Source organism: Podarcis gaigeae, assembly GCF_964106915.1.
Source record: "Podarcis gaigeae genome assembly, chromosome: 5".
NCBI classification, from domain to species: domain Eukaryota; kingdom Metazoa; phylum Chordata; class Lepidosauria; order Squamata; family Lacertidae; genus Podarcis; species Podarcis gaigeae.
This window is the reverse complement of record NC_139681.1, coordinates 33660719-33684184: the sequence shown is the minus strand read 5'-3', so window position 1 is coordinate 33684184 and position 23466 is coordinate 33660719. Positions and strand designations below refer to the sequence as shown.

Sequence of the window (23466 nt, the reverse complement as noted above, 5' to 3'; positions counted from 1 at the left end):
AGAAGCAGATGTTTTTTGGCAATTACCCCTCCACAGTACAGTACCCTTCACCCCTGTATATCTGCTCCAGAGAGTTGGGAGTCCTTCCAGAGAAGATTTTAGGGGGTGCTGGGCACTTCAGGGAGGAGGATGAATTCCCTCCTTTGCAGTCTTGCAGACACATTCCTTCCATAATAGGAAACCGCTAGTGGATACCACCTTTGGCTCTCTCTTCCTACAAAGGTGAAACCCAAGCACATCTCGTTGCCTTTGCACATATTCTTCCTGTTACTCTTATTTATGCATTTATTTACAGACTGCTTTTCAGAACTAATTAAAACAGCTCAAAGGCAACATTAGAAGAAAAGACAGTGTTAAAAATCAAACAAAGCACTATGAATACAAATACACACCAGGATTAAAAGCCAGCGAAACACAGCAAGCACGCAGTAGAAACATAATAATGTCAATCGTAAATTCCCTTACATAATAATAATAAAAATTCAAGTGCCCTCAGAGGAGATTGCCAGACTTCCCTGGAGAAAGAATTCCACAACTATAGTATCACTACAGAAAATCTCCTCCTGTTCCTAGTGCCCATCAGTCAGAACTTTGCTAATGCTGGAACAGAGAACCAATCTACTTCTACATACCTCTGTCTCTAACACACAGTTTTAGACAGTAAGCTCCTCAGGCCAAAGGCTTTTTTTTGTTTAACAATACTGCCTAAGTGTGATGTATTAATAAGTGTGAAGTGCATTGATATTAGTAACTTAGTAACACAAGTATGAGGGACTTGGTAGTACAGACCTTCATCGGTATCTTGGAGGAACTAAACAGCTAAGAGAGGAAGAACTCACCTGGCAACAGAAACTAAAAAAGTGGGAGAATGTTTTCTCACAATTGAAGCAATACATTGCTTAAGAAGTCAAGGACAATGCATTCAAGGTAACTTAAAAGACAATTTAATAGTCAGCCTAATATACAGCTATTAGAATCACCTAAATATCACATAAATTACAAAAGAATTGGTATATAGCATAATAGTTTTTTTTTACTATAAAACACATACCTCTGCAGTCCAACAACAATCCTCCCAAAATATCAGTTATAGTCAAACATCAAAAAAAGGACATTGCACAACACAATTTCAACTTTTTGAGCTAGAGAAAATGAGGCCAGATTACATTCATTCATTCACGTACATTTAAACTGTAAAATCCCCCCCTCCCACCCCCACCAGTTAATCCAGCTCCAGGTGCAATTTTACATGCTTCCATATATTTTCCAGTACAGTTCTCAGAATATTAAAGTGCTTATGTGCACTCTGGTATCATTCATATGCAGATGTGCAATATTAATCATATTTGGACATTTTAGTTCAAAGTCAGTTCAGCCAGTTCAGATTTTTTTTTCCAGTGCCAACATTTATACATGTTTCAAAAGCATATTTAGACAATGATTTAGACAATGTGTGTAAATGTTCGTTTGTTCCCCAAACCACTGTTGCTTTCTCTTTCCTGTTGCTGGATTTCACGTAAAGATTAATCTCCAACAAACTCTAAATGTACAGGCGTCACTTCTCTAAATGGCAAACAAAAATTAATTTGCTATACCTACATACAAAACTACTCAGAGTTGCTACCTAGGGAAGGTTAGTAGAAATATTCATAGTATGAAAGTTTTAATTTTTTTAAGTGTGCATTAACTTCAGCTAACAAAACCACAATTAACAATTACAAATGTGCAGTATTTAGCTCCTGGATATATAATGTAATAATATTTCACAGCTGAATGAGTTCATCACTCTATGCTCCAATTCAATGGTTTACCAGCATGAACAGTACATAGAAAACAGGCAAAACAAAACTGAATGTAAGGCTTTCGGATGGATACGATCTGCAAAAAGATACACGTTGAGTGAATAAATTATTTACTGCTGCTTTCTTCAGCATCTCCAACCTAAACTCTTATTCAAATTCCTTTCCACACAATATGCTACAGAAGGCTCTCTTCAAAAAGATTCACATATGGCCAGATTCAAACACCCTAAGGACTGGTTCACAACCACACAGATGAGGTCGCCTCTTTTCAGGAATTGAAATCCAATGCTTCTTTTGAGTACCGGCAAGGCACATGGATGCATATGATTGTGTATTAAGCCCCCAGGGTTTTGTCATTGTTGAGTAAAGGCAGTATGTCCACAGAAAGCAAAATTTTGAGGTAGGGCCACTTGAGAAGGGATATGGGGTGGGTGAGCCAAAGCCACAGTTCCCACCCCTTCAGAATGCTCCGTTCCCAAGTCCTGTTGCTATAGATGCCTCCTCAACCTTTCTGGCTTATTTGGTAACATGCGAGCCAGGCAACATAACTGGGCAGGGGGGGGGGCATAAGTAATTCATTATGTGATTCACTCATAGGTTTTTAAGCATGGCTCACAATTCACTATTATTGTGGAACTAAGCACAAAGCGTGGCAGTTTTCCGAATGAATTTGTTTTGGATCAAAAGAAGCTAACTATTGAAACCATACTCTCCAACATTAGTGGGACATAATCAATACAGTCATTCAACTCTCCCTTAAAGCATTCCATTACATCACAATAGATGCTACGTGAGGTCATTGAAAAGGTACCAAACCTGAAGCAGAAGGCACTCAGCAGGGACGGTTATTGCAAATAGTGTAAACTATAAAAAAAAAAATAGCTAATATGAACAGGTCGAAAGGAGTGTTTTGCATCAGCTGCAGTCCTTTAAAAGGGTCATAATATAAAGGAATTTAGAAGGGTTTCGGCTCATGGTCTATAGTGGTTGTGCCCTCTTCTCTCTCTCTCTCTAGATTAGTATTTAATACTGAAATATGTTTCCCTCAAAATCCGTGCAATATTTTGCACCCTTAGTGACAACCAGTCACATTCCTAAGTTACCCTTATTCAGTTCTGCTATGGCAGACTATGGCCACGGTGCTATGCATGCTTATTAAGAAATGCCACAAAACGCAGAGGGACTTATTTCCAGGTAAGCATGCATAGGACCTACTTGTAACCTGCCAAATTGTTCATTCAATCCACAATTTAAGTGAAAATAGTCTCTTCCTAAAATTTAAGCATCTCATATGGAATGGTATGTAATGTATGGGATACGCAAAAATAGTTCTCCTGTACAATAGAACAAAAATAATTTCAGTTTGAAAATACAGCCTCCATGTGAAAACACAATTATACACAATTTCATAGTTCTGTAAAACTAGTTAGTTAAAATATTTTAACATTTCATAATACCATTATTTTAAATTTCATTTGAATATATGCACCAGGAACCACTAATATCCAAAAATACCAAGAATGAAAATGTTTTGCTATTAAAAAATTATATAATTTAAATTCTTATCAGGTAAGATTGTACATAATTTCCCACAAAATACATTTAAAAGGAGTATTTTCACAAACACATCAGAAGCGATACTAAGAAGTGTCCTTGTGACAAGAGCCAATTTTTCAAAATCAATGTCATTTACAGAGGCTGTAGCTGTGGAGTCATCTTCGTTAGTGTTTACATCAGTCATTCTTCCTTCCAAAGAGAAACATTTAAATACTCCCTACACTAGGGCTCCAACTTCAAGCCCTGTAGGTGCTCTGATATATACACAAAGTTCTCATAATACACAGGTTTTCATATCCACTTCAATTAGAGGTGGGCGTATCTGTTTTTTGCACATAAAATCAACTTGCCTCCTTCATTAGGTGACTAGGGAAGGCTCTGTGTGTACCAGGCATTCCTGTGTACATCCAAGTTCCAACATACACAATAAGCTACAGAATCAGGAAATCTATGAAATGAGAACTTTCACAATTACGTACCCAAGCTTATGCTATTAAAGCATCACTCTACAAGGCTTCCTATGAACAAGAAATGGAAATAATGAAATTAGTCCATAAACAATGGTGAGACTATACTAACATAAAGGAAAGCATACTATCCCATTCTGAGTTTTTATTCTCTTTTCTGTCCTCCCGTGAAAGTCACATACCGGTAAGTTCTGAATTTACCATTTCTGCAGTCTACATTTGAATGGGTTACTTTTAGCTGTACCCAGTTTTTAATTTAAAGTACTCTTCCAACTGAATAAAAATAAGTATAATTCTATTACAATTGCAACTATAAAAACTGAAAATTAGATAGGAGTGCTTTCTGTAAGCTGATCCTACAATGTTCTAGTTACATTAAATAGTGTAAGCAGCACAGCAATGAACAATTATAATACTAATATTACAGAGCACACAGATTACTGCCCTACAGATGTGAAATGGTACAGGACAAGAAAGAATAAATACCTGCCTACATTAGACATACCCATATGTGTGTGTGTGAGTGAGTGTAAAGATTCTGTGTTGAACAGAAAACAGACACAGATAACATAATCTACTATAAAATAAGCTAATTGTGACAAAGGTAGCTCGATAGGACAGAATGGTGCAACTTTTTCCAGAATATGCTTTAAATTACTTCACAGAACACTGAATTCTTCTAATCAATCTTAAAGATGGTAGTATCACCTTTGACATAGGCTTTTATTAATTAAGGCTCACTTTATAACCTACGTGAAAACTGTTTATCAATGTAGAATTGTTTTGATAGGAAATAAAAAGTCCATGTATATTTACCACGTTGCTTCCAATTAAAATCAGTATTCTAGTGAACCTTAGAAAGTGAAAACACAAAACTCTGATAAATTCTTATGTCCAATTAGCCTACAAAACACCATACAATGAAACAGTATTAGCAGAACATTGAAATTAATCCTAAATTTGTAGCTTTCCTTCTAAAAGGTTCGGGGGAGGGTGATCAAATTCAGGAGAGAGTGTCTGTTTGCATACTTCCCTTACAGCACTGCTGTAAGGTGCTTCCAAGTGGGACCTGCTCAGTGACAGAAGCCTCTGGTTCTTGGTAGTTTTGAAGTCAAGCAAAGTGTTCTCCTTAACGGCACAACTAGAAAATGGACATTTGGTTAAAAAGTATTTTCCAGCGACGTGAATTTCAGGAGGTGGTAGAGGATATTTTTTCCTATGCAAATTAAGTAAACTTAATTTACACAGCATAATTTGTGCTAGAAATTTTTTCTGATGGCTTATAAAAAGTGATCTAATTTACCTGTGTTTCATAAACAAAGCTAAAAATGTCAAAACTGCCAAGCTTGCCTTATACTGAATTTGCAGCTGGCATCTAGTTATTAATAAACTTACAAAAAGGGGAAAAACTTACATGAAAAAAAAAAGCACTGAAAGATTTTCCAGAAAATTTTCTGATTTGTACAATTTTCCATCTTGTATCACTGGATTTGACTTGCAACCATTTCCATGGTAGACAGATTCTGAAACATGCCCATGAGAATTGCTGTGGGGTGTCGTGCAATGTCACCCAGGGAGAAATTCATTGTAGAGCTATGCCAATCATTAATCAGCACAAGTACTCAAGCTTGCCAGACAAAACATTCACACTCTACCTCCTACTGCTTTGGGGGTCTCCTAACACTCTAGAGCCATTGGAGCTAAAGAAAGTCCTTGCACAGGCTTCCACTACCAGGACACATTAGTTGAATGAGGTCCATACTCTCCTTTCTGCCTTTTTTATGTTTATGGAGATGCACATGCTGCCAGAAGGAAGCCCTCTTGTATCAGCCCAACGTTTGCACGATAAGGCCCATTTCAAATGTTACGCTAAGAGAGCAAGCAGACACAAGCCTCGGACTCACAAATTCTCCCCTCCTGTTCAAGCACAAAATAGCATTTATAGCTACAGTTTATGGTTCGTTCCAAAATGCAGTTTCCCATCATATTGTAATACAGGTAAACTGTGGCTTATTGAAACTACAACATTAAGCCGCAGTGCAATTCTGGTTCAACTGAACTAACTCAGCTTTAAAAAAAAAAAAAAAAATCCTGTATTTGGAATTAACAGAAACTGTGGTTTGTTCCAAAATGTGGGTGTAAGCTTTAAACATCCTCTACTTGAGTCTCTGGCTTCCATCTGCTTGTATTTATCGATGTGTAGTATTATGTCTGATAAAGCAGTCCTTATTCTCCCCAGAGGCAATTTAATAATTTTGAAGACCCTGGGCTTATAATGGCCATTTTTCACCATGGACTTATTTCTAGTGTTCATACATTCCTTGGATGAGAGGATTTCAAGAGGATGCAACTCAAGAGACTGGAGAGCTCTTTAAATACTCTCTCCAACTGCAACCTCTTAAAACTATCTTAACGACTGGTTGTGCAATTTTACAAAACTGCCCACACAATGAATGGCCATAGTACTACCTTATTTTTATAACTGACTTTAGACATTGTAGACTCACTAGGATATATTATTTTGCTGTTTTTCTGTAATGTCCAAAGCAACTCCTAGTTGAATATCTAAATATAAAGCTTATAAACAAAATAGGGCACAAAATCTGACACAAATGTTTCAAAACAGCATTTAACATCTTTACATGGCAAACAACTCCTATTTCATAAGTTTTGAATAACTTTTCAATAGCACTCATAATAAATTACACTGTTCGAGTATACTTTTAAGTTTAGCCATGAAAAGAGGAACATACCTACCCAGTTTTAAGAACGAAGCAGTATGATCACCTCACACTAAAATGCTGGTTCATTTAGAATATAGATTTCTAAGTATTTATCCCTCAGAAATGCTCCAGTTCTAAAGATGTAGTAAACACCTAAGGATAATATTCTATTCTCCTCCTAATAACCCGTTATTTAGAGATATGGCTCAGTGTTCTGGCTGCATGGACGGACTCTGATTAAGCTAAAAATATTTAAGGGTATGAGAAAGCTCTACCATTTTATCTGACACAAATCATCCCCCAATTTTAGCTAAGCTTCACAAGTTAAATGCAAGTTCCTACGATTACCAGTTAAATCTCATTAGCTTCTCTCTTACTAAACTGTAAGAAACTACAGAATAATTTTCCTGAGTAAGATTATAAAATACTTGATCATCCTACCAAAAGTACAAAGACAAGTAAAATGTAGAACAATACAAACCAACATATAACAGAATCACAAGTGCAGAAATGTTGTTGCTTTTCATTATAATTGGCCCCCAGTAGAAATCATAGCAAAAAGTTTAAGTATCTAAAATATTTTGAAGGACGGTAATTAAATTCTTCAGACCATGAATATAGCCCTCATCGTGTGTGTTGCTGGGGAACACATGCGCAAAATCTATCATCCTGACTTCAACCTCCATGCTTTCTGGCAGCATAGTAGGCATGTGGCAGAAAACTTTTTCCAGCTGAGGTATAACATTTCCATTCAGATGTTCTTGTGAAAGGCAAGCACTGCTCTTCCATATGTTGTCTTGTTCCACAGTTTCAACTTTAAGGGAAATTTGACTCTGGTGCCTTTTGTGAAGTGCATACATTTTAGAGAAGCCTTTGCCTACAGAGGTCTCTACCTTGCCATTCTCTGTAGAACTGATGACACGAATGTTATTATTATATTCCAATGTACCACCACTTGGCACTTGACCCTTGGACACTCTTCCCTTCTCGACCAGACTGCCATCATTTAACCATGTAGTTGTCATCGGATACAAGCCATCATAGACAAATAGTAAAGAACTTGCATAAAAGTTAAGCTGCTTCTGCTTCTCAAACCACTGCAGTATTTCTTTAATCTTTTGAATACTGGCAGCTACAGCATCTTTTCTCAGGCAGAATCCATTATGGAAAAACTGAGCCACACCTGCAAGAAAGAAACCAGTAAAATTAATAGCCACTGACTGGAAAGTTCAAACTGCAGTATAGCAATGGTGCCTAGCTTCCAAAAAGCAAAATTGACAACAAATTCTCAGCTATTCATATAACAGAATTCAGGTTTAAGTTGCTATTCACAGTCGGCTGATAATATGCCCCCAAAAATTCAGACAAGTGCCCCAGTTCAGATTTCCCATCATCAAAATATTAATTGCAATGTTAAAGGTTTCAGAGCAAGTGTGTCCGATTTATTCTGGTGTTCTCTGGCTCAAGTCTCACTTCTTACATGCACTTAAGCAAGCCCTCATCTTTCAGTTTTATCCACCCAATGCACTATGGGAATACTATAGAATGATCACATCTTCCACACATTTTACTTGCGCAAATTCAATTATACACACTCAGCTCAGGCAGCAGTTGCCTTCTGGGTAACAGTTACAGCAGACGAGTGGGGGGAGACTAAGACAGAAGGGAGGTGAGAGGCAGACAGAGGAAGAAGAAACCCACCTCTCTCAGCTGCATGGTGAGCAGGGAAGTGAGGATGAAAAAAATCCCCGCTGCAGAAGGGAAGAGAGAGGCCAACCCAGAGACATATAGGCAGAAGCAAAAAGCTGGAACAGTGTTGCAGCTTCTGCCTGTCTCTTTCCCTGTCTGCCTTTCTCCTCCCTTCTGCAGCTGAAGGAACCAGGTTTCTTCCTCCTCCATCTGTTTCTACTGCTTCCCCACTCGTCTTGCTGCCAAGGCAAGATTTCTTCTTCCCCTGGCAGTGGGGATGCAGGGAGCTCCTCCGTGAGATCCCCGCCCCCCTTCCAGCAGGCAGCTTTTGACTATGCACAATTCTGCATGCGTGTGCTGCTTAAGTGAGTTGTGATTGCACTGTACAAGTGACCTAGTTTCCAGGATTATTGTGAGAGTTTATGGGAATCATTTTAAACCCTCAAAACATACTATCAATGCTCAGAACTTATAACTAAAGAGCTGGGACTGCACTATAAAATATTCATGGGCTGCAATCCTATAGCAGGATCTCAAGTTAGGATGAGCAGGTTAGGATCCAGTGCATCTCCATGTGAGTTAGGAGGTTCCTGGCATAAGCAGGCTATGCTGCCTTAACTCCCTCATCCGAAGCTAAGTCAGAGATCCACACGTTTCCCCCATCTGAGCTCTCCCACCTTTAACCCCAAGCCAGAATGATCCCACTTCCTTCCCTTCCCTGGCAATCCTGCATGCTAGAGGGTTTTATAATATTGCCCTCAATTTTCTTAACTATGAGACAAGCTACACGTAGGTTATAAGCACACAGTCTCGTAATAAAGGCCTAAAATAGTAGTACTACAACCTGGTCTAAATCCAAACATTACCATCTTTTACTGTCTCTTTCGTTAAGCCTCTTCCATAGTGCTGGTTTTGCGTCTCATAGCTGTCAGAATGGGCGCGATAAACCTTAAAACACACAAAATAGTAATGTAATTTTACCATCTGATTTCTGAAAAAATGTCTTTGTCCTAGGACTAGTTCCAATGTACTCTTCAGCATACAAAAGAATGTGGTTTTTTCCCAAAATGCTTTATCAACACATCTCTGAAACTATTACATGAGCTGGATCTATCTAGCAATCCAAACTCAGCAAGTTCACATTGAAAACATCATAAACTTTGTATATTCAGATATAGCTTTTTCAATGAAATATTACATCAGTGAGATGTTATGTTATATACCTCTCTATACTTTACAGTCCAATAACAAGAAACCAGTGCAAATAAAGTTATGGGTGTTCAGAATGTCTACTCCGATGCCCCAAAGTCAACTGACCTATGTAGTCTTCGGATATAGGCCAGTGACAGAGGATAGCTTAGTATTCTACAGGGGATCTAAACTCAGACATATAAGTTTGTGACCAAACATCATTGCAAAACAAGTCTGTCTGGAAAACAATAAACATGCTGCATAAAAATAGAAATCAAATGAATATAAAAATATGTGTGCATATAACCACTAACTGCAGCACGTTTAGAAACAAAAAATATATTATCTAGAATAAGATCACTAAACCAACATTTAAATTATATCTGTTAATGGGACAGCAAATGAACTGATACTTATTTTTCATTCTCAGTAACTATACAAACAGAAGCAGTTGACAGTGCATCCAGCAAGGTCCACCAGAAACCCAGCCAAATGGGCAGGGTATAAATAATAAAATTATTATCATTATTATTATACAGGCTTCAGACCATGGTGTTCCAATTAAAATCTCAGAGAGATGCATACAGACATTGGAAATACAGCTTATATATATTTTTGCAATCTATGTCTCTATCCAAATTTGCCCATTTTCATTATATTAAAGGAACAGATTTTTTGCTGACATATTTTATGCCAATCCAGAATGTACCTAGGACATTTATTCTGCTACACCAGATCTGAAAGTTAAGCACAAATATAGGGCTGCTTTAACAGGGAGTTTGGGAATGGTTGGAATCCAATTGACTGAAGTCAGCAAGATTGTGATAAAGGAATAATACACTTCTCCCACCAAATGTTAATGAACATGTGTTTGGCACTTTAAGAAAGCAACTGGACAGCAAAATAATACTAAAGAACTTGAACATCACATACAGTACAGAACCTTAATAGCTCCCTAAACATCTATGAACACAGACCAAAAATGCCTGTCAAATTCAAGTGCCAAACAACATCATCCACCTTCAGTAATATACTGATAAAATATGTTAATAACTAGAGCCTCATTGAGGTCTCCATGGGGACCAAACAGAAAACATGTTTCTTTTCTTCTACTTGGCTAGGGAAATTACAATTGCCTGAAGGCTAATTTTTAAGGTTTTGAATGCGCTTCAGCATCAGAATTCAGTTTATACAGTTAAAAGCCAAATCTTTCACATTAAAAGTCAATTAATGCTTCACTAACACAATGCTATGCAAGACTGTTGCAGTTTATCACCATGCTGCACCAAAGGCCTGAAGGGATAGCCAAGCTATCAACACAACATGTTAGCTCTCTGGAGGACTGCTGTGAACAGCTTAAATTTCTGAATGCAACCCATATGAAGTTATGAATATGAAGTTAACAAATCTAGCTATTTGCTGGTGTTATTGAGTAGAACAATGAAATGGAACGTACGTATGGGGTGCAAGAGGCGGAACTACTGAGAATATAATATGATAAAGGAGGAAGGATAGAGCTGTATGAGAAAACCAGGGAGATAAAAAGAAATATATTATCAAAGTCCACATCTAGACTAAGTACAATCTTCTTTATCAAAAGAAAAAAGAAAATCTTGAAGATGCTGTTCAGATTATTGTACTCAAAGGAGAAATCAATAATAGGTCTTCCTTTGGATTGTCAACCCTACCCACTTCTTTTCTCATTATTATTATTAATGAGAAGTTAATGCAGATTGTCTCAATTCAGTCACCTACATCTCCCTACAATAAGGGAAGCAGGGAATACGTCATGACAGAAAACATTCAAACCCAAAGCATGCTGACATCTTTCCGTGGGGAAAATATCATCTATATACACAAATTATCAAATGTGGTGACAGTGATAATAATACAACAAAACACCACCACCACAAACCGGCTTATAAGGATAAAACCAAATTTACTAGAATAGCTAGAATAGAGATAGACTTATAACCATTCAAACAACAAACATACTAAGGTGCCATGTGCAAGACAAAGCCTGGAGATACTGTAAACATGGAGTGGATAAATGTACAACTCTATCTTAACAAGTTACAGATACAGTAAACGTTATACAGACTGGATAAATGAACCGTTCAAAAAGTAGCCTAAGTCCAATCACGGAACGGTAACCCCGTGCCGCCACAACGGCAAGGGTAGCACACTGGAGAATATGAAAAAGTTTTTCAAAGCTGTTTTTCAAAGATTGAACTGGATGAGATGTTCTTCAATGGGTCTTGAGTTGGAAACACAAAGCCATGTACATGGATCAATCACGGGAAGGAAAATCAAAGCCACCACCCTGGTGAGAATAACACAAGTAGGCAAAAGGAGCTCGGGGTCACATAACTAGTTAGCGTGCCAGAGTCTTGTTTGTTATCTGGCACTGGATGCTACCCTTGCCGTTGTGGCGGCACAGGGGTTGCTGTTCCGTGATTGGACTTACGCTACTTGCTGAACGGTTCATTTATTCAGTCCATATAACTTTTACTGTACATGTAACTTGTTAAGATAGAGTTGTACTTATAAGTCTATCTCTATTCTAGTTATTATTCTAGTAAATTTGGTTTTATACTTATATAAGCCAGTTTGTGGTGGTGTTGTTTTGTTGAAAATATCATCTAAACATAATTTTAGTTGCCCCCATGTTGTCAAGAGCATAAAAAGATTTAAAATCCAATGAAGAACTGCATCTTACCCTCATGCCTAGCACCAAGAACCCAATCTCTTCCATTAATGGGTACTTGCTGACTTGTTGCTTAATCTTCTCAGCGGAAGCATATGGATCATAGCTTTTCTGGCCTATTTTTACATCCATTATACATGGCTTTTTAAATCTGTGTGTCACATCTTCCAGTTTCAGGTACAAATCTGTTAACAATTCAGAATAAACCAGATCAATGTCATAATCTAGCCAACCCAATCATTAGAGGTCAGTGGAAAGTACACAAGTGGCCCTAAGATGGCATCCTCCTGGTGGTGGTATATTACAACAAGCATTATATTAACCATCTAATTCCCAACAATGATTCCTTTTAGTCTGTGATTTTATTTCATTGTGTCTATCTTTATATCCCTTCTCACTATCAGACAGTGTTGTATAAGTTAATATAATAGTAGTGTTTTATAAATTATTTTTATTATGAAATCTGCTGTCCAGGTCAGTTTCAGCTTCCTGTATAAGAACGTAAGTAATTACAGTAACCATCCTTTGAATGAAGCAAATTGTAACTAACATTCTGAGAAAGTATAAAATGTTAAAAGATAATAATAAGCCCTTTAGCATGCTTTAAATTGCCAACATTTATTCTTGGTGGTGGTTATCTTATTATCTTCCTGCAAGACTACTGTACCTTACTAGTGGTACCCCTGTTGCTGTTAGCAGTAGAAGGTGTATTTTGACATACAAATTCTGCAATAGACCTAAATATGCTAAACTGGATCTTACTGAAGAATCAATTGAGTTTGCAGAAAACAGCCCTTATTTACATGACATTTTTCCATCTACAAAGCATAGCAATATATTGTTTCATGATGTTCCACATGATAGTGATTTATCACGCTGTGCTCGGGTACTTAGTTTCTGGCATTTTCAGAGCCATCTCCCAAGCAGTTGCCAAAAAATTAGTGCTTATTGCACTGTCTAACAGCATTACCGTTGGGTGCAGTAGGTGATGACCAGGTTCCATAATATTTTGGCAAATATTTTTGGAGTTCTAGAAACACAGAGTCTTCACAGTCAGCAGCATACACCTGAAATAAAAGAAATATGTTTGAACTGCAACAAACCACTCAATTCCCTCTTGTGGTAGTCTGCATTTGGATATTTAGAACTTATGGGGGGAATTCAACATCATGCTAAAGTAGTCTTCAGCACAAGCATTTTGGCTTGCCAGATGGAACAATTCATTCTTGTACCCCTGCATGCTGTCCCAGAGCTTCTTCCAACCACCAGCACCCAACCAGTTTCAGGGATACACAACCTTAACACCTTGCTCAGGGCTTCCACTAACAGGACTTGTTAGTTGAATCTTACCCTCTGTATGTTTAAAACCTCACACTCAATGAGAAATATCCATTTAGAAAGGAAACAAAGTGTCTTTCAGAATAAATGCTGTAAATTGTGCCAGAACGTTTGACTACTGTTAAGTCTTTTATAAAAAATAAGTATTTTGCTATCAAAAAAAACCCACCCCAAATTGAAGTTCAGAGTTTGACAGCACTAAAGCACACAAATATGTGCTTAGGGATTCTGTGCGGCATGAGTCAATCTAATCAAAACATTCTTAGGTGTACTAGTGGCAGGATGGGGCACAGGGAGACAAGTCTGGTCTCCCTTTCACCTTCAGTTATGGCAAAATCAAGTATGAGGAGGATAATCTTTCAGTGATGAATTAATCAACTGCATTCTCCCACCCCACCCCAAATTCCTAAACTAAATGTCCTTTAAAAGATTATATTGGATTGGTATAACCCTAGAAGTAAGGTAAAGGGACGCCTGACCATTAGGTTCAGTTGTGACCGACTCTGGGGTTGCGGCGCTCATCTCACTTTATTCGCCGAGGGAGCCGGCATACAGCTTCCGGGTCATGTGGCCAGCATGACTAAGACACTTCTGGTGAACCAGAGCAGTGCACGGAATCGTCGTTTACCTTCCCGCCGGAGCAGTACCTATTTATCTACTTGCACTTTGACGTGCTTTCGAACTGCTAGGTTGGCAGGAGCTGGGATCGAGCAACGGGAGCTCACCCCGTCGAGGGGATTCGAACTGCCAACCTTCTGATTGGCAAGTCCTAGGCTCTGTGGTTTAACCCACAGCACCACCCACGTCCCGGTTATAACCTAGAAAGCATCCAGTAAATACAGGAACTCTTAACATAGCCTACTATGTGGGTTTATGCTTCCAAGAAAGGGGGGGGGAGGAGGGGGAGGTGAAGTAGAGTGGACTGCAAAACTTGTGTACTGTAACATTAGCAGCTTTATCATTGATTGAATTTGTAAAACAATTAAAGTGCATTGTTTCTACTGCCATAAGATACCTGATTTTTGTTAGAGGATGCAATTATTTATTTTGTTCATGACTTGTCATTCAATTGCAGCAAAGCCACACCATCAATGAGAAACAGAAAGAATATTAAAACATGCAACTCAACAGCTAATTCCTAATGTGACACCAATGCAATTTTTTTATTCAATATTAAATTTTGACCCTTAATTGGCAATAACAACTGCAGAGGCAAAATGCTGAGCAAATACCGTATTTTTTGCTCCATAACACTCACTTTTTTCCTCCTAGAAAGTAAGGGGAAATGTCTGTGTGTGTTATGGAGCGAATGCCTATGGATGGTGGGGGGATCTGCTGCAGTCGTGAGCAGAGGATCCATGGTTCCCCTTCCTTCCCTCCTCCGTGGCTCGCTTTGCTCACTTTGAAACAGCAAAGCGGGAGAAGAGCCGCTGAATGGGGAGAAGAGAGGGACAGAGAGCCTGGTTACAAAGCACGGATCCACATGGATCCTCAGTATTTTTGCACTGGGTCACCCCAAATTCACCATCAGATCACATAGCATGTCCATGGCTACAGCTTGCACCAAAAAAATCACACACCCACTGTTGCCTGGGGCCGCAAAAACGTGGTTACAAAGCATGAATCCACATGGATCCTCAGGATTTTTGCATTGGGCTACCCCAAACTCACTGTCAGATCACATGTCTGTGACCACAGCATGAACCACAAAAATCATACATCCACTGTTTCATTTAGAATATTTTTTTTCTTGTTTTCCTCCTCTAAAAACTATGTGCGTGTTATGGTCGGGTGCGTGTTATAGAGCGAAAAATACGGTACTTTTCAGAGACAGAATGACAGTCAGTCCTGTTATTCTAGTTACACTTAAAAAGGAAATGAACAAGACCATACAACTGAGTTGCTGGATTTACAAATTACTGTTGTCCATTATATATACTTATAAAGGAAAAAATGCCTTCAAACTCTTGTCTGCCTCAACTATTGGATTTTCTGTCACCAAGAGAAACCAGGTGACAGATCACAGGCTGCCTTGCCTGTCTCCTATGTAGGTCAGGAAAAAGCTGAAGCTTGCTAACAGGTTAATTTTAGGACTCTAAATTATTATTGTTAACACACTACAAACTCTAGTGAATTTATTCCTTTTCCAAATCCCCCACCCCCTAAAAACCAAGTCAATATAGGCATCCAGCTATAGGAATAGTAAAATAATCAAATTACTTATACTGAAGAAGTTATAAGGTCTGATTAGCAGAAAAAAATACTTTGTTATAGGAGACATTTCCTAAATGAGGATCACACTGTCTTTGTCTTTAATAGGGAATGGAATCATTTGCACCAAATGTTTCAGCACAAACTGTTCCAAGAGCTCATATATTAATGAACTATTTACATTTTCTCTCCACGTGCACACTAATGTTACTTTAGGCAACTCTGGTAGAAAGTACATAATTCACTCTGACTCAACCAAACATATGTTGTAATTTCATTCCCCAAGAATGGTTTCAACATTTATTTGCAATATTAGTTTGTTCTACTGACAACCAAAATTTAACTTCAAAGATGTGCCACCTATGCCATGAGATCCAGTAACTAGCTACATAGCCCCATGTTCCTGTACAGTGATTTCAAGGAAACAGGGTAGCAGGAGCATTCTTGCACCCCCTTAGCCAAACTGGCTTTTACTCCAATATCACACCTTATTTGGTGCAGTGTACCACTACCTCTTCAATGCATAAACCAGTCTTCGTTCCTCCAGAGGCTCCATGCCTAAATAGCCCCCTAGATAATCAAATAAGCAGTTGCCAATGGGGCCACATCACAGCTAGCATGAAGTTCACTTATGGAATACAGTCATACCTTGGGTTGTGAATGCTGCAGGTTTGTGTTTTCGGGTTACAGACCGTGCCGAACCCGGAAGTACCGGAACGGGTTATTTCCGGGTTTTGGCGCACGTGCATGTGCAAAATCGCTAAATCACACTTTGCGCATAAGCACCGAATCGCATCATGTGCGTGCGAAGACGCGGTGCTGCGGGTTGTGAACATGCCTCCCGCATGGATCACGTTCGCAACCCGAGGTATGACTGTATAGAAAAACAAAGGGAAAGTTATGGATAGATGCCCAACAACCAGACAGGCACATGATGAAACTACCAGTGTCTGCTGTGTACACAAGATGACCTCCGAGACTGTCAATGAAGGGATGCACACCAACATTACTGACAGTGGAAGACATCAAACACTAGTCATAATCAAGACCCACTGATGTCAAAAGATCCAAAGTATGTCATCTTCCTCCCATATAATCAGTCTCTGACACTGATCAAGACTACCATATTGAGTTTGCCATTTACAGTATGTGCTAAGTTGGGACAGTAAGGTTATGCACAGAGGTTCCCAGTGATAATTAAACAGAGGGGTGCTTCAATTCAACAACAAAAAAGCATAACTTCAGTTAGAGGATGAATTAGAAAACAATTACCTTGTTATAGAATTCTAGTTCTCTGGGCCCTCGAGGTGGTGGCTGCAATTGTTTGAGGACTGTGCCATCAGGATGCTGCAGGATGCCTGGGAAACAACAAATACATTTGTTCACATCTTAACTTCAGCATGCTTTTGAGTCCAACTATGATAACATAATCTAGTATATACACTAAATGTTCAAAAAAAACCAAGAGTTCTTGTTAGGGAGGAAAGTAAGAGTTCGTGTTAGGAAGCAGCTTTCTTTAAATGAAATCAAAAACACAGAGAACATACACCTTACCTTTAGAGTCTGGTACTTATCCTGAAGACCAGGCAAATCTTTCACACATGGTTTGCATGTAATGCTAAGCCATGATTTGTTCAACAAATCAGTAGTTAACCATAAATTATCCCACAGATTTGTCAAACTATGGTTTGTTTCTCCAAAGTTTGGTCTGTTTCCCATCTGCTCTAGCCTCATGCATTTGTACCCTGGTGAGCATCTGGAGTGGATTAGCCAAGCAAACTATGGCTAAGGAAAGTGCTGAGCTCACATGTAATGCTAAGCCATAGCTAAAACGAAGACAGGCTCATAAGCAACAGGCCATGGCTTCAAATCATGGATGACCGGCAATAAGGAAACAATAGATAAGCTGCTGGGAAGGGTTCACACGTAATGCTGAACCATGGCCTAGCTACACAAGAACCAGGACAAATGTGGAGCAATAGTTTTGTTATTTTGCAGCTAACTTCTCTGCTATTTTTCAATCACCAAAACAGTGTTAGTTCTGAACAGTTTCATCTCACTGAAGTTTCTTCACAGCAGTGGTAACTTAAAATTTAATCTTTAAACATTTATTTGCAACTACTGGAATAAGCCCTTTGGATCCAAATGAAACTTCAATATCATGTCAATTTTTTCTTTCTAATGATGCTATTCAAGACATTCAAGACAGGCAATATTAATACAACCATAACGTCACAAAATAAAATTGAGACTCATTCTAGGCTGCAGTATTACCATTAGGACAACAGACTACAATAAATGTTATCTCCACTAGTTGAAAAATAACCAAGGTTTCTATTTAGTAATGGTTATACTTATAAAAATCAGCCTTTGGACTTTATTATTAGTAAAACTTTAGCTTCTAGGTAAAATTGAACATAATGTTATTTTCAGCAATAAATCTTTGTTGTTACAGTCACATTATGCAACCTTGAGTGAAGCCACGATCAAAACCACTTTGTCAGACAAGCAAAATATGAGTGTTTACCCCTTCCCACCTCTATTATAAATTCCCTTTATTAAGAATTTTAAGTAATCAGAGCACATGTCAGAACAGCCTTTTTCTAGTGTAGTGGAGAGAGCAACTCTCATAGGAGTCTCTCCACTTTTTGAAATTCTGTGTGTGCTAGCAACTAGGGAAAGGCAATTTAAGGTAAGAAGCTGGGACAGTGATAAGAGAAGTAAGATCTTCTCAGTGATGACCCCAATACTTCATAAATATTTACTCATGAAAGACTACTTCACCCCAAGCTTGTTTATTTTCCGAAAGCAAAGTTTTACTACAACAAATTTTTAACTGGGAAACTTAAAAGGGTATTTTAATGTGCTCCACTATTTCAACAGTATAATAGTAGAATATATAGGCTGTCGTGTTTACTTTTTTGTATTTGTGATTCTATGATTTTATGTATGGAAATCATACATAAAGCCCTGCTGGATCTGATCAAACGACTCCACTTCAGCATTATGCTTCCCACATTGGCTACCAGATGCCTATGGGAAGCCCATGAGCAGGACATAACTGCAGTAGCACTATCTTCCAACTCTACAATTTTATGATTCTATGATTCAATCCTAGCTGGCATTCAGAAGCATACATACTAGCTCTGATACTGGAGGAAATATAGCCAGCACAACAAAAAGCCATTGGTATTCTTATATCCCAAGAAAACCTATGGAATAAGTAAAGTATAAATATAATATAGACTGATATAGCAGATCTCACCTTATGAATATGTGTTTAAAAAGTATCTTTCATCCACAGAACTCTAATATACATGACACTCCACAGTAACAATACAAAATCAAGGAGCTTATAATCTAAATTTCAGCAGTGAGGAGGAGTTGGGAGAACAGAAAAATACATGGGATGGAATAAAATGCAGTTACGCTAACATAAGGAGGGCTGTAAGCACTCTGCACTTAAAAAATAAACCCTGAAAATCTGCACCATGGTAACCCCAGATCTGCATCACACACGCAAAAATATCTTGTGATCTGTGTGAGTTACGCAAATGTAGGAAAGTTGCTTATTTTCTTGTTTTAAATATCATTCAGTCACCACTTTAGGTTCTGAGATTCCAGAAGGCATTAACCATACATTTTCATACCTATATTTGTAGTCAACAAGGGCTAGAAACACTTAAAAAAAAATCTGGAAGCTAAATTCTGTATCCACTACCACGTACATGCCAGAGCCCTGAACTTCAATGCAAATGAACAATCCATGCAAATTTGTTATTCCTGAAGTTGACTGCAACAGGGATAGCTCTCAATCATGGTTCCCCCCTCCCTCCCTAGAGAAGAGACACACATTATGACCTTAGAAGGATGTTGGCTTAAGCAGAAGTCAGTGAGGAAGGTTAATCATGAAATTGCAGCTAAACAATCTATGTTCTCACTTAAAAATCCTCTCCTTTCAGGAGCAAACCGGTTTTCTTGTGAAATCCTTGCTTTTCAGTTGTTCCATTTGAACCTATGCTTTTGTAACTATCTGCATTTCATGGGTCAACAATGTTATAAAAATGAATAATTGCATCTTATAAAAATATAAAGATGCATATGCAAGAATATGATGGGGATGAATATTTACATGTTGAGCTTGAACATGTGTCAGACCCAGTTTCAAATTCCTGCTCAGCTTCAAAATTTATTGCACAGCCTTGGGCAAATCACCCTCTATCAGTTTAACCTGAATCATGACATTGTTTTGGTGCTAAAACACATTGCTATGAGCTTCCTGGAAGAAAAAATAGGGTGCAAATACAAGAAATGTTGGTTTTCACCACTTTTTGAACTCAGTATGAGTACTCTACAAGTGTGAATGAGTTAAGAGAAACCATCTAGTTCGGTTACTGAAGAAAAGGGGGCATACATCAATCAGGTGATCTACAACTTGCTAGAGGGCCTTCTCAGCAACAGCACCCAGGTTATTTATTCAAATCATTTCTATATCACATTATATTTTTGAAAAGTTCTCTAAGTGGATTACAACCCATCTTAAAACATCAAATTCCAAAATCTCAATAAATATTACAACTGAAAATTTAAGTACAAAAATACAATAAAGACATTAAAGCAGCATAATTAAGAGGAAAACAAAATATGTTCCTAATTTTTTTAAATGCAAGTAAAAATTAAATACAATAACAATTCCACTTAGAAAGTATTTTAGCCAAATTAAAATGAGATAGAAACTGTATCCACACTTCCATCTCCACAGTAACATGCCCCAGACACAGTCTTAGCACTCCTCTACATAAGAACCTCACTCTCAAGTACAATGGTACTTCGGGTTAAGTACTTAATTCGTTCCGGAGATCCATTCTTAACCTGAAACTATTCTTAACCTGAAGCACCACTTTAGCTAATGGGGCCTGCTGCTGCCGCCGCGCCGCTGCCATGCAATTTCTGTTCTCACCCTGAAACAAAGTTCTTAACCCAAGGTACTATTTCTGGGTTAGCGGAGTCTGTAATCTGAAGTGTATGTAACCTGAAGCAAATGTAACCCGAGGTACCACTGTATTCCCACTAACTATACTCATAACACAGCTAATCCCCACCCAACTATTTGTTGCCAACCAGAACTCTGGTTTGCAAAACATCCCCAGAAGCATTAAGCACAGGTTACAGCCAGCTCATTCACTCACCTCTATCTCGGTCAATATATTATCATATAAACAAAAACATTATCCGTTCTCCTTCCTCTCTCCCACCCGGGTAGGGTCTTTGGGTGGTATCAAGCAACTTTACAAATACCTGCCAAAGAAGGGGAAGAAGAGGCATGGGAGGAGAAGCAACCAGTATGCTGAAAAACCTAACCATGGTTAAGTGATCAGGCACTTTTCCACTTCATCTTAGGGCAGATGTATTTGTCTAATACTGGCTGATCATGTCTGATTTGTTTAATACAAAGACTAGAAGAACCTAGCTAAGAAAGAAAAATAGAACAACCAGAATCTGTCTCCTGTAACGGCATCTTATATATGTACATGTAAAGCCCCTCCAGTTGCCATATAAATCACTTTAAATGGCACAATCTCTTTAAGTTCCTCATTGTATTCATGTCCATTTGCCACAAAACACAATGTGAATACAAGGATAAACACATTTTCTGCAGGGATGAAATTTCTCCCTAATGAATGCCAAATCTTCTGTTTACTCAAAACAGGAGTACATCAGTGTGTTTATTCTTCATGCAATTTGTTTCCTGTAGAAATCCAAAACTAGATTTCACAATTAAAGTAACTGCTTTTGGGATTTATGGAGCAGAATCGCAGGCATTATTTTCCAAACCTACCAATCCAATTTCCTTTTTTCTTGGGGTGGGGTGGTGAAGACAGAATCAGGTCATTTCCCCAGCTTCAAAACTTCCTATTCATAAACATTAAACCTACAAAACACCTCAGATTAAGACTACATGATTAGGTATCAACAAGAAAAGCAGGGACCTTGTAGGTAGATACCCCTGAAGATTTAGAAAGAGCAGGGAGGTCATATTATTAGAAAACCAAATTAACACAAAAAAAATGTGCAGCAGCAAACACAACAAAGACACCATAAAAGAAAGCGCTTTAAACAGCTTATTAGGCAGGAGAATGTGTCATTTCATTATTGCTCCATTAGTACATTCCCAATAAAGAATTTTTTTTTTTTACTGTAAACCACCAAGGTGTATACAAACAGAGACAGTAGAATACCACTGTGTTGTTTTGTAAGGAAAAAAGCAAGCTGAAGTTCTGTGTGGATTTCAAAAACCTTCAAATTCTACTTTTGAAAATCCATTTCAGAGCATCATTTTCAGCTGTCATATACAGTAACACACCCTGTCCTTCCTACACATATTGCTCAAGATGGCTTACAATTCACATGCCTATTTTTAATTAATACTATTGTTGCATAGAGCCACAGCCAGTAGTCTTTTTCAGCTGGGTTCAGGGGCTGGATTGGGGGAGCCTGGAAAGACCATTCAGCCATAAAAAAAAGTCACTAGAAGACCTCAAAGCGGTCTCTCGCCGGATTGGGGGGGGGGGGGCGGACGACGACGACGAAATTAAGCAACCCCACGCATGCAAGGGACGTCTTGATTATTACTCACACGGCTCAGAGAGGGCTGTCAGAAAGAGAGACACAAGCAACCCACAACGTTAAGGACACACCGATGTCGTAAGCAAAAACGAAACTCGCCCTGGTATTATTATTTAACACTAGGGCACTGGATCCCACACACCAAAAACACGCACGCGCGTGCATAAACGTGCATAAACACACACACACACTTGGAAACGTTGAGGGGAATAACACCCAAGGCAGAAAAAACCGGACTTTGGTTGCTTTGTATCCAGATCCAAACCCACTCTAATTCCTGAGCGCGGACCCAAGGGACATGGCTTGGGTTGGGGGGTACCTGAGCAGCCCCACTTCCCACTCCCTGCCGAAGGAGTGCCCGGGGAGTGGGTCCCGGCTTCCTGCCTCCCCTTAGGACCCGCCCCACACACGCACCCAGCCAGCCACCCACCCCAGGCCTGCCACTTACCGCCCTTATCCTTGCCGTACATGTGCCCAGCCACCTGGTGAGACAGCGGCACGCAGCCGTTGAGCAGCCGGGCGCTCCTCCCTCCTCCTCCTCCTTCCTCTTCTCCCTCCGCCGACAACGACGCCGCGGAGCCCGGAGGTACGTCCGCCTTGGCGCCCCGAAGAAGCCGCTCGGGCTCCCTGCTCGCCGCACAGCGCGGGGGCTCGGTGGCCATTTCCTCGGAGGCTCCCGCCGCCGCCGCCACGTCCTCCTCCTCCTCCTCCCCGCCTTCAAGGGCCTCCTCCGCCGTTGCCTCCGCTCGCCGTTCGCAGCCCAGGCCAGGCCCGCGGCTCCATGGCGTGCGCCCCCGCCCGCAGTGCTTCCACTCCCTCAGGCGAGCGGAGCAGAGGCTTCCCTCGGCCGCCTCAACCGCTCGGGTCGACTGACTAAGCGGCACTGAGGAGAGAGAGCGAGAGAGAGAGCGATAGGCAGCACCTCAGCGTTACTGGGCCTGCGCGGCTCGCAGCGAGCCTGCGCACTACCGGCGACTGAAGCCGTTCGTCCCTGGCTTGGGTGGGGGGCGGCTTCTGAATGGTTTCCCCTACGCGGCTATTCGGTACGCGAGGAAGTGGGAGCGCTGCTGTTATCAAGGGCACAGCGCTACCTGACAGCCGCGCCCTTCTGTGCGGTGGTAAACCTTCCCTCTAAGCTCAGGGGTCCGGGGCCG

General features: G+C 39.5%; 1 protein-coding gene across 1 annotated transcript; it reads right to left on the bottom strand.

Annotated features, from left to right (window-relative positions):
• Window positions 1-921: 921 nt before the first annotated feature.
• IPMK (inositol polyphosphate multikinase) lies at window positions 922-23258 on the bottom strand. The gene is made up of 6 exons (XM_083740726.1): window positions 22761-23258; window positions 16958-17043; window positions 13107-13203; window positions 12149-12321; window positions 9105-9186; window positions 922-7732 (listed from the first exon to the last, which is right to left on the bottom strand). Exons 1-6 carry the CDS (start codon window positions 22972-22974, stop codon window positions 7113-7115), a joined length of 1272 nt encoding a protein of 423 aa, XP_083596852.1. The 5' UTR covers window positions 22975-23258; the 3' UTR covers window positions 922-7112.
• Between the last annotated feature and the right edge of the window lie 208 nt (window positions 23259-23466).